The sequence below is a fragment of the Nycticebus coucang genome, chromosome 7 (genome assembly GCF_027406575.1).
Source record: "Nycticebus coucang isolate mNycCou1 chromosome 7, mNycCou1.pri, whole genome shotgun sequence".
Taxonomy (NCBI): domain Eukaryota; kingdom Metazoa; phylum Chordata; class Mammalia; order Primates; family Lorisidae; genus Nycticebus; species Nycticebus coucang.
Genome location: NC_069786.1, coordinates 8700407 through 8712178, shown reverse-complemented (window position 1 = coordinate 8712178; position 11772 = coordinate 8700407). Strand labels below are relative to the sequence as shown.

The window sequence follows — 11772 nt, the reverse complement described above, 5'->3', positions numbered from 1 at the left end:
AAAAAAAAAAAATCTAGCTGGGTGTGGTAGCTCGTGCCTGTAATCCCAACACTTTGGGAAGCTGAGGCAGGAGGACTGCTTAAGCCTGGGAGTTTGAGACCAGCTTGGGCAACATAGTGAGACCCTGTTTCTACCAAAAAAAAACAAAAAACAAAAAAAGACTGAAAAATTAGCCAGGTATGATGGCAAGCACCTATAGTCCCAGGTACTAGGGAGGCTGGGCACAAGGACTGCTTGAGCCCAGGAGTTGGAGGCTGCAGTGACCAGCCTGGAAGACAGAGCAAGAGCTTCTCTCTACCAAAAAAAAAGGAGAATCAAAATCTATTATTTATAAACTTCCAGCAAACTAAAGAAGAAACACTTCCTATATTACTCTAAAAGGCCACTATTATTATCCTGATACCCAAATTAGACAAAAATACACGAAAAGTATAGAACGATATCCTTGATGAGTATAGATGCAAATACTCAACAAGGTCCTAGCAAAATAAATTCAGTGGTACATGTATACAGGGTGGCCATAAAGTTCGTGTAGCCTTTATGGACACTCTGTGTGTGTGTGTCTGGTATAAAAAACATTTTTTTGGGGGGGACGAGTCTTACTTTGTCATCCTCGGTAGACAAAGCTTGGTGTCATAGCTCATAGCAACCTCAAACTCTTGGGCTTCAGCAGTCCTCTTGTTTCAGTACCCCAGGACTACAGTCACCCACTACAATGCCTGGTTAGTTTTTCTGGTTTTGGTAGAGATGGGGTCTAACTCTTCCTCACGCTGGTCTTGAACACCTGAGGTCAAGCAATATACCCGCCTCTGAGAGAACCAGACTGACGCCATCTTAAAGGTTCAGCCATTTTGGCTTCTGTCAGCCATTTTGTTCAAAACTGATGAGTCGGTTTTCCACCTTGAGTCATCAGTGTCCAATCAGAAACTGCCTTCTGGAGTGGGCCATATGGCAGGACCCGGGGCAGCCAATCCAGAAGCAGTCCCTTTGTTTAACTTGTATACTACTTTGCTGTGCTATACTATAAAAACACCCCTGTTACAGAGCTCAGGGCTCCTGGCTCGGATCCGTTGTAGCCGAGTGCCTGGGAGCCCAAGTTCAAACTTGCAATAAATGGCCCTTTTGCTTTTGCATCGGACTCGGCTCCCTGGTGGTCTTTGTGGGGGATTTCGGGATCTGGGCACAACACCTCAGCCTCCTAAAGTGCTAGGATGAGAGGCGTCAGCCACCATGCCCAGCTCAGTGGCATATAAAAAGGATTTATATACACCATGACTAACCAAGATTTATTCTTGCAATGCAAAGATGGCTTGGCTTACTATAATTAGTGCAACAGATCATATTAATAGAAGAAATAAAACTAGTGACCATCTCAATTGATATAGAAAAAACATCTGACAAAACTCAACATCCTGTCATTATATATATATATATTTTTTTGTAGAGACAGAGTCTCACTTTATGGCCCTCAGTATAGTGCCGTGGCCTCACACAGCTCACAGCAACCTCCATCTCCTGGGCTTAAGCGACTCTCTTGCCTCAGCCTCCCGAGTAGCTGGGACTACAGGCGCCCGCCACAACGCCCGGCTATTTTTGGTTGCAGTCTGGCTGGGGCCGGGTTTGAACCCGCCACCCTCAGTATATGGGGCCGGCGCCCTACCGACTGAGCCACAGGCGCCGCCCATCCTTTCATTATAAAAATACTCAATAAACTAGGAATAGTAGGAAACTTTCTGAACATGGTGAAGACCATATATGAAAAACCTACAACAGTATTAGGATCAAAGCAATAGTCACCACTTTCACCACTTCCATTCAACACAGTAGTGGAAATTCTAAGAATAATTAGTCAAGAAAAGGAAAATGCACCCAAACTGGAAGAAGTTATTTTTGTATGCACAGGATAGAATCTTTTTTTTATGTTTGAGGGAATCTTATATGTAGAAAAACCTAACAAACCCACAAAAACTACTGGAGATAATAAATTCAGCAAATCTGTAAGATACAAATTAACACCGCCAAACTCAGTTGTATTTATATTTTTGCAGGGAATAATTCGAAAGCAAATTTAAAAAAATTCCATTTACGAGAGCATGAAAAAGAATACTTAAGGAATGTGAAAGGGTACCACCACTACCATGGACCATAGTTTGGTGCTGAAATTACCATATGATGCAACAATTCCATTCCATTTAAGGGAATAGAAGTCAGGCACTTGAGCAGATATTTGGATGACAATGTTCATTGCAGCACTACCTGTGATAGCAAAAAGGTAAAAAAACTTATGTTCCTCAACAACAGAGAAATGAATATGAATACAAAAGCCATATATACTTTCTTTTTTTTTTAAGAGGCAAGGTCTCCCTCTGTTGCCCGGACTGGAGTGTAGTAGTGCAATCATAGCTATCACAGCTCATTGCAGCGTCAAAGTCCTGAGTAGAAGCGATCCTCTTAGTGAAAGAATAAAGAATTAGAGCAATGGGGCGGCACCTGTGGCTCAAAGGATTAGGGTGCCAGCCCCATATGCCGGAGGTGGTGGGTTCAAACCCAGCCCTGGCCAAAAACTGCCAAAAAAAAAAAAAGAAAGAAATAGAGCAATGGAACAGGATAGAGGGCTCCACAAATATAGTCCACTGACCTTTGACAATGGAGCAACAGCAATTCAATGGAGAAAGGGGTCATCTGTTCAACGAGTGGTGGTGGAACACAGCCGGATGCTGTAGAATGAAAAAGAAAAAAAGCTTGACAGACCTTCACAAAAAAATAAAAACCCACCACAAAAGGTATCATAAACATAAATGTAAAACATAAAACTATAAAATCCATAAGAACAAAACTGAGAAAATCTAGATGAACCTGGATTTGGCAATGTCTTCTTTTTTCCGTTTTAAAAAATTAATTAATTTTATTGGCAATAAGTATATAGATATAATGTCCAAAGCATGATTCCTGAAAGAAAAAATTAAGTTGATAATTCATTTATTTTTGAGACAAAGTCTCACTTTGTTGCTCTTGGTAGAGTGCTGTGGCATCATAGCTCATAGCAACCTCAGACTCTTGGGCTCAAGCCATTCTCTTGCCTTAGCCTCCTGAGTAGCTAGGACTAAAGGTACCCGCCACAATGCCTGGCTTTTTTTTTTTTTAGAGATGGGGGTCTCGCTCTGGCTCAGGCTGGTCTCAAACCTGTGAGCTCAGGCACAGAGTGTTGGGATTACAGGCATGAGCCACTGTGCCTGGCCCTAAATCGACATTTATTGAAATTAAAAACATCTGCTATTCAAAAGGCACTATTAAGAGAATGGAAAGATAAGCCACTGTGAGATGTGAAAAAATAATTGCAAAACATGCATCCAATAAAGGACTTATATCCAAAATATACAAAAAAAAAAAAAACCCTCTTAAAACTCAATCAGAAATCAACCTAATTAAAATATGAGGAAAAACCTAAGCAGATACTTCACCAAAAAGATATTAACAATGGCAAACGAGCCTATGAAAATATTCAGCACCAGGCGGCACCTGTGGCTCAGCAAGCAGGGCGCCGGCCCCATATACGGAGGGTGGTGGGTTCAAACCCGGCCCCGGCCAAACTGCAACGAAAAAATAGCCGGGCGTTGTGACGGGCGCCTGTAGTCCCAGCTACTCAGGAGGCTGAGGCAGGAGAATCGCCTAAGCCCAGGAGTTGGAGGTTGCTGTGAGCTGTGTGACGCCACGGCACTCTACGAGGGCAATAAAGTAAAACTCTGTCTCTACCAAAAAAAAAAAAAAAGAAAGAAAATATTCAGCACCATATGTCATTAGGGAACTGCCAGCGAAAACAATGAGATACCATCTTTTAGAATGGCTACAATCCAAAACGCTGACAATACCAAATGCTGACAAGGATGTGGAGCAACAGGAACTCTCACTGTAGGCAGGAATGCACACGATACGGCCACAGTGGAAAACAGTTTGGCGGTTTCTTACAAATCTAAACATAGTTTTACCTTATGATCTAGCAATCACATTCCTGGGTTTTTACCTGATTTGACAAGTTATTTATATACAAAACCTGTGCACAAATGTTTATAGCAGCTTTAGTCATAATAGCTTCAAACTGAAAGCAACCAGTATGTCCTTTAATGGGGCAATGGATAGACAAACTTGCATATTCACAGCAAAGTAAAGTCTTAGCAATAAAAAGAAAGAACTCACTGAAACATACTACAAACGGATCTCAAATTGAGTAAAAGAAGCCAGACAAAAATAAGTATAGATGGTATGCATCTATTTATATAAAGTTAAAGAGACAAATTTAATCTATTTTAACAGATTACCGTCGGTGTTTACCTTCTGTGGAGGTGGGGGCAGGAGTGTACTTTTTACAAAGACGCACTTTTTCCGGGGTCACAGAAATGTCATGAATCTTTATGTGTGTATATATTTGCCAAAAGACATGAGATCTTGAGAAATTATATTAGTATTTGGTCATTTTACTTTGTATTCATGCCACAATAAAAATGGTTATTGAAAAAAATTGGTGGAGAGAATGGCTATTTTAGGGGGAAGCAAAAAGTTGTGACTCAAATGCCACAGTTGCAGGGCTGGAGGTGACCGACGGGTGCTATTTCTTACTCTGGGTGTTCATTTGGAAGCTTTTCTTCCTTTGAGAAAAAAAACACAGAACAAGTCTGCAATTAAAAAAACAATTTAGGGGTGGTGCCTGTGGCAAGGAGTAGGGCGCTGGCCCCATATGCTGGAGGTGGCAGGTTCAAACCCAGCCCTGGCCAAAAACTGCAAAAAACAAAAAACAAACAAACAAACAAAAAAAACAAATTATGAAGACATACATTTGCTTCACATAGTAGTTTTCTGGTTCTTCATGGTATTTTACAATTTAAAAAGAAAAAATACATCCTTCTTAAGGTATCCTTCTTCTCAGCTTGGATTAGACTATATAATCTGAAAATAACTTTTCAACCCTAAAATAGTGAGACTCTGCATTATTACTATGTTAGAATCACCAGAAATACATGTGCTATAAGGATCTATTTAATGATCTTTTGAAATACCCAGGCTTTTTTTTTTTTTTTGAGACAGAGCCTCAGGCTGTTGCCCTGGGTAGAGTACCGTGGCTTCACAGTTCACAGCAACCTCCAACTCTTGGGCTAAAGCTATTCTCTTGCCTCAGCTTCCCAAGTAGCTGGGACTACAGGCATCCGCCACAACGCCTGGCTATTTTTTGGTTGCAGCTGTCATTGTTTTTTGGCGGGCCCAGGCTGGATACGAACCCGCCAGCTCAGGTGTATGTGGCTGGTGCCTTAGCCGCTTGAGCCACAGGCGCCAAGCCAATATCCAATAAAAGTGTTATATACTTTTAAAAATAGTATGAAAGTTTTTACCAGATCTGTTTCTCTGATTTGTCACTGTAAAGAACATTTTTTTTTTTTTTGAGAGTCTCACTATGTCACCCTCAGTAGAGTGCTATGGCATCACAGCTCACAGCAACCTTAAACTCTTCTGCTTAAGCGATTGTCTTGCCTCCCAAGTAGCTGGGACTACAGGCACCTGCCACAACACCCAGCTATTTTTTTGTTGTGGTTGTTTAGTTGGCCCGGGCTGAGTTTGAACCCACCACCTTCAGTGTACGTAGCTGGTGCTGAGCCCCAAATCTAAGTCTTATTTCAAATATATGTATATATATTTTTTGAGACAGAGTCTCACTATGTTGCCCTGGGTGGTGTGCTGTGGTGTCACAGATCACAGCAACCTCAAACTCTTGCACTTAAGCGATTCTCTTGCCTCAGACTCCCAAGTAGCTGGGACTACCCAGCTATTGTAGTTGTCATTACTGTTTGGCAGGCCTAGGCCGGGTTCGAACCCACCAGCCCTGGTGTATGTGGCTGGCACCCTAGCTGCTGAGCTACAGGTGCCAAGCCTCAAATACATTTTTAATATTTTCTTTTCTTTTCTTTTGTTTGGCACCACCCATATTTTCAAATCTTTAAGTATGTGAATGGTATTTTCCTGGAGTAAGAGTAACTTACGTCTCTGGACTTCTCAGCACTACCTCCTGCTCAGAAATCCCTGGTAAGCACAACCTAACACAGAATCACTAATTAAAAAGTTGTAAGCTGGGGGCGGTGCCTGTGGCTCAGTGCGTAGGGCCCCAGCCCCATATACTGAGGGTGGGGGGTTCAAACCCGGCCTGGCCAGCTAAAATAGCAGTGACAACTGCAACAAAAAATAGCTGGGTGTTGTGGCAGGTGCCTATAGTCCCGGCTACTCTGGAAGCTGAGGCAAGAGTCACCTAAGCCCATGAGTTGGAGGTTGCTGTGAGCTGTGATGCCCCAGCACTCTACCGAGGTTGACAAAGTGGGACTCTGTCTCAAAAAAAAAAAAAAAAAGAAAAAAAGTTGTAGGCTAGGTGTGGTGGCTCATATCTAATTCCAGCACTTTTGGGAAGCTGAGATGGGAGGACTGCTTGAGTCCAGGAGTTCAAGACAAGCCTGGCAGAATAGCAAGATCTCATCTCTCCAAAGAATTAAAAAAATCAGCAGGGTATGTGGTGCCTGTCCGTATTCCCAACTACACAGGAGGCTAAAGTGGGAGGATTACCTGAGTCCTGGAGTTCAAGGCTGCAGTGAGTTAGGACTCACTGTACTTCAGCCTGGGCACCAGAGGGAGACCCTGTCTCCAAAAACCCAGCCAAACAAAAAATAAAGTAGAAAAAAACTTGTGTATAAGTATATGCCCATATAAAGCAAACAAATGTACAAACATCTGTAATATTCGGAACCTGCTAAAAACCCAAACGTCCTTCTACCGGTGAATGAACAACTGTGGAACATCCATACGACAGAGTGCTCCTCAGCAGTAGAAAGCAATGAACTACTGAAACAAGCCACAAGAATAGATCTCAGTGTTTATCTCCACCATACTGAGTAACAGAAGCCAGACTCCCTCCCCACAAATCGTATATGCTGTCTAATTTCATTCATTTAAAATCCTGGGAAATCCATACTAAACTAGAGTGACAGAAAGCAGATCAGCATCTGCGTGGGTATGGGCAGATGGCAAGAAATCAGAGGCACAAGCAAACGTTTGGGCTGGTAGACATAACCTATCTTCACTGTGGTGACAGTTTCATGAGTATACAGGTCAAAGATTATCAAATTGTATAAAATGTTCATTGTGTCGACTATTCTTCACTAAAGCTATTTTGAAAAGATTGTGAAAAGCATTGTGTCTGTAGTCAGGATTCTTCTCCTCCACCTCTCCACTTTGACGATACCGTCCTCAAAGGTGAACTACTAGTGAAAACAGTTCTAACCTGCACTGGCTTCAAAGTTATAGTGACAAACTTCCTTTGAAAAGGAAGGTTATCTAGGTTTTGTTTAAATGGTGACAATACTTTCGGAGAACACATTTATAACCTAAGATCCCAAATAGCTGTCCTACACTAGCCGGAGGGCCACATGTGACCTTTGGGGCAATGTGCATGCCGATGAGAAACTTGGGCAAAAAACCCTGAATAATTGGCAATATCCAAGTTGGCTCCATATCCTAATGCTTCTGGTGACACAAACTCTACTGCTCCCAGGATGTCTTTAGGCTATGTAGGCCTTCATGGACTCACCCTAAGAAGGCTGAAAGTAGGCTTTGCATCTTCCCACCCCAATCTTACAGTAGATGACAGCTTACCGTTTGAATACAAGGAAGACTGTCTACAGCAAGCCAGAGCATTGGTCCCAAAGGTGCAGGCATACATTCCCTATCTCAAAAACTGCTCAGAGCCCACGAGTTTGAGACCACCCTGAGCAAGAGGAAGACCCCCGTCTCTACTAAAAATAAAAAAACTAGCCATGCATAGTGGTACACACCTGTAGTCCCAGCTACTTGGGAGGCTGAGCCAAAAGGATTGCTCAAGCTGGAGTTTGAGGTTGCTGTGAGCTACAATGCCATAGCACTACCCAGGGTGACAGAGATTCTGAAACAAAACAAAACAAAACAAAAAACCCCCAAACTGCTCAGATAAAGGCAAAGAGAAGAGTTCCAACCCCAACCTGGTAGCTGGAAGTAAGTGTCCTAAGGAGGGAGGGTGGTATAGTTCAGTTCCCAGGGCAGCACCCTCTAAGACAGTCTTTCCTAGCCTGTCACCTGCAGGCCAGATAAAAGGGAGAAAGATTGCTGGTCTTGTGCCCAAAGGAAGCAAGCCTGAGTTACCTCACCACTCAGGTTAGTTCTGAAGAAGAGCAACCTGATGAAGAGAATCCACCTACCTGAAAGCTCCACCTCCCGTACTGCAGCCTCAACAGTCCCATAATGTGACCAATTTCTATCTGTAATGGGCCACAACACATGCTTCTATTTAAGATAACCATGATCCAACAGGCTTCACCCCTGTAACGTCTTCAAATTAATGAGATAAGGGGTACTCTATGTGGACTAACACAACTTTAACAAAGCAGACTTTCAGCAATGTGTGAGAAATTACAGCAGGGTAGACACACCAACTAAGTCCAGAGTATAGCACTGATTCGCTTTACAAAAGGACGCAAACTGCGCATGTACAAAAACCTCTTTGATTCCTTTATTAATGTTTGGAGATGTGTGGTACATACAATTAACAGCATCACACCAGCTACAGAAGTACAGATAACCAAGAACGTACTTCAGAACAAGGATCTGAGAGCAACCTACGATGTTGCCTGCTCTGAACCTCCACAAAAACCCAACTCTGACACACGCAGGACAGACAATATAACAATTTCACTTGGAAATGGTTCTTTTTAAAAAAAAAAAAAGACGAGAACTCCGTTAGAGTGTAAGATGTGGCAGCTTGCTTGGTGCTGTGGCACTGCTGTTAAAGGCCAATTTGGGCATTTGTAGGTCAGGCAGGAGAACCAAATGGGATGAGTAGAAGTTTTATTTTCAGTGTAGAGAAATAACAGATGGTCTGAGTGGATACTTTCAGTCCAGCCTCAGAATGGGGCCTGCAGGAATCCACCAGATATAGTCTATAAACCGGATGGCTGAAGAACACCAGCCACCCAACCTTGTCACTGTTTCCAACTGGTAGACGCTGATGCATCAGGAATCACTTATGACGCCTGGCAGGCTCAACTGGGACACGTCTGAACAAAAGGGGCCCATTGTGTCTGGTCAGCTCTGATCCTTTCGTGCCACTGGATGCCATAGGTCCCTCTGCTTTCATGTGTGAATTAAGGAATACTTCCTTTATTTCAAAGTTCCACTTTGGAAATAACCAAAACCCTCCCCCCACCCCCACCAACATTCTTCACAAATTTCGTTTCCAAACTCCTGATTCTTCTGGGTTTAGACTTTTTCCTTTCGCTTCAATTTTGACACTTTCTTGACAGTCCCATTCTTGTTAAGAAGCTTCAGGACACGATCTTTATGATCTAAAACTTTAAGCATGGAGTCTCTGGCCTCACTGATTTGATCCATCACAAGTTTACACCTCTGCATGTTTCCCTGAAAAAGAAGACATCACATCATCAACCGGTGATCATGAAGAGGATGGCTTTTAAGGAGCTGCTCATCTTTATGCATTTTGAGGCTTTCATATACAGAAAATGTCTTAGTGTTTCTCAGTAATGACAGCTGAAGCAAACAACAGCATTTTACTAAAGATACTATGGATGTAGGAGGGAAAGGGGAGAAGCAGGATTCCGAGTAAACAACTTCATCAAGTGGAGATTAGATAAGAAAAGGCTCATTCAAACCTGTATGAGTTCATTTATACGGTGTAGATCGTCATCAGTTGCAGCTTTTTTCTTTGGGATAATCCCTTCTTGTAAGTTGGTAAGTCTTTCATAGACATCATGTTCTAGATTTGTCTGCAATACACAAAAGGGAGGACATTGTGACCTTAGAGATAACAAAGTTAGCCAAGGCACTACATTTTTTGGATACTAACAAAAGACAAATTTCTTTCTTTTTTTTTAAGAGACAGAGTCTTATTTTGTCACTCTTGGTAAAGTGCTGTGACATCACAGCTCACAGCAACATCCATCTCTTGGGCTTAGGCAATTCTCTTGCCTCAGCCTCCCGAGTAGTTGGGACTACAGGAGCCCACCACAACACCTAGCTGTGTTTTTTTGGTTGCAGTTTGGCCGTGACCAGGATTGAACCTGCCACCCTCAGTATATCACTGAGCCACAGGCGCCACCCACAAATTTCTTCTAATCACTGCTACTCAAAGGAAGAAAAAATTTTATGAGGTTGTATCCCTTCACCTAGTTGGTGAAGGAGGGATTCTTGCCCTTTGCTACGGAAAGTAGTTGAATATTGCACAGGTGAGATTGACAGTTAATGAGTCATAAATACAGTCATACATCTCTTAACAAAGGGGATTCATCTGAGATATGTGTCACAGGCAATTTCATTGAGGGACTATCATAGTGTATTTACACAGACCTAGATGGCACAGCCAGACACACACTTGGGCTATAGGGTATGGCCTAGTGTGCTTCTAGGCTACAAACCTGTACCAGCAGGTCACTGGACTCAACACTGTAGGCAATTCTAACACAATGATTAAGTATTTTTGTGTCTAAATATTATACATAGAAAATACACAGTAAACATATGGCATAAAAGGTAAAAAAAAAAAGTGGTACTCATATATAGGGGACTTATCATGGATGGAGTTTTCAGGAATGGAAGTTGCTCTAGGTGCAGTGAGGGAGTGGTGAGTAAATGTGAAGCTCTGGGACGTTACTGTACATTACCGCACACTTTGTAAACACTGTACACTTAGGCTATACTATTTTATAAAACAAAATTTTCTGGCTGGGCACAGTGGCTCATGCTTGTAATGCTAGCACTCTAGGAGGCCAAAGTGGGTGGACTGCCTGAGCTGACGGGATCGAGACCAGCCTGAGCCAGAGCACGACTCTGTCTCTCAAAAAAAAAAAAAAAAACAAAAAAAACAAACAAAATAGCCAGGTGTGGTGGCGGGCGCCTGTAGTCTCAGCTACTTGGGAGGCTGAGGCAAAGAGAATCACTTGAGACCAAGAGTTTGAGGTTGCTGTGAGCAATGATGGCAAGGCACTCTACCCAGGGTGACCAAGTGTCTCAAAACAAACAGACAAACAAAAAAAACCCCCCCAAATCCAAATTTTCCTTCTTTAGTAACAGATTAACCTTAGCTTACTATAATTATTTTAGTTTATAAACTTTTAATGTTTTTTGACTCCGATTCTTTTTTTTTTTTTTGTAGAGACAGAGTCTCACTTTACTGACCTTGGTAGAGTGCCATGGTGTCAAACAGCTCACAGCAACCTCTAGCTCTTGGGCTTACATGATTCTCTTGCCTCAGCCTCCCGAGCAGCTGGGACTACAGGCACCCGCCACAACACCCAGCTATTTTTTTGTTGCAGTGTGGCCAGGGCTGGGCTTGAACCCGCCACCCTCGGCATATGGGGCCGGCGCCCTACTCACTGAGCCACAGGTGCCGCCCGACTCTGATTCTTTTTTAATACTTAAAGCACAAACATATTTAGCTGTATAAAAATCTTTCTTTATTCCCTATTTTTTTTTTTGAGACAGAACTTCAAGCTGTCACCTTAAAACAGTGGCATCACAGCTCACAGCAACCTCCAACTCCTGGGGCTCAAGTGATTCTCCTGCCTCCGCTTCCCAAGTAGCTGGGATTACAGGCGCCTGCCAAAATGCCTGGCTATTTTTTGGTTGCAGCCATCATTGTTCAGCGGGCCCAGGCTGGATTCGAACCTGCCAGCTCAGGTGTATGTGGCTGGCGCCTTA

General features: G+C 42.8%; 1 protein-coding gene across 11 annotated transcripts in view; it reads right to left on the bottom strand.

Moving 5' to 3' along the window:
* Positions 1 to 8550: 8550 nt before the first annotated feature.
* Positions 8551 to 11772, bottom strand: part of SAP130 (Sin3A associated protein 130) — a 91183-nt gene continuing 87961 nt past the window's right edge. For all 11 annotated transcript variants that reach the window (XM_053596797.1, XM_053596802.1, XM_053596799.1 and 8 more), the window contains 2 exons: positions 9729 to 9842; positions 8551 to 9477 (listed from right to left, as the gene is read on the bottom strand). In XM_053596797.1, the coding sequence (XP_053452772.1) occupies positions 9319 to 9477; positions 9729 to 9842 (273 nt within the window). In that variant the 3' untranslated portion in view covers positions 8551 to 9318. The remainder of the gene's footprint in view (positions 9478 to 9728; positions 9843 to 11772) is intronic.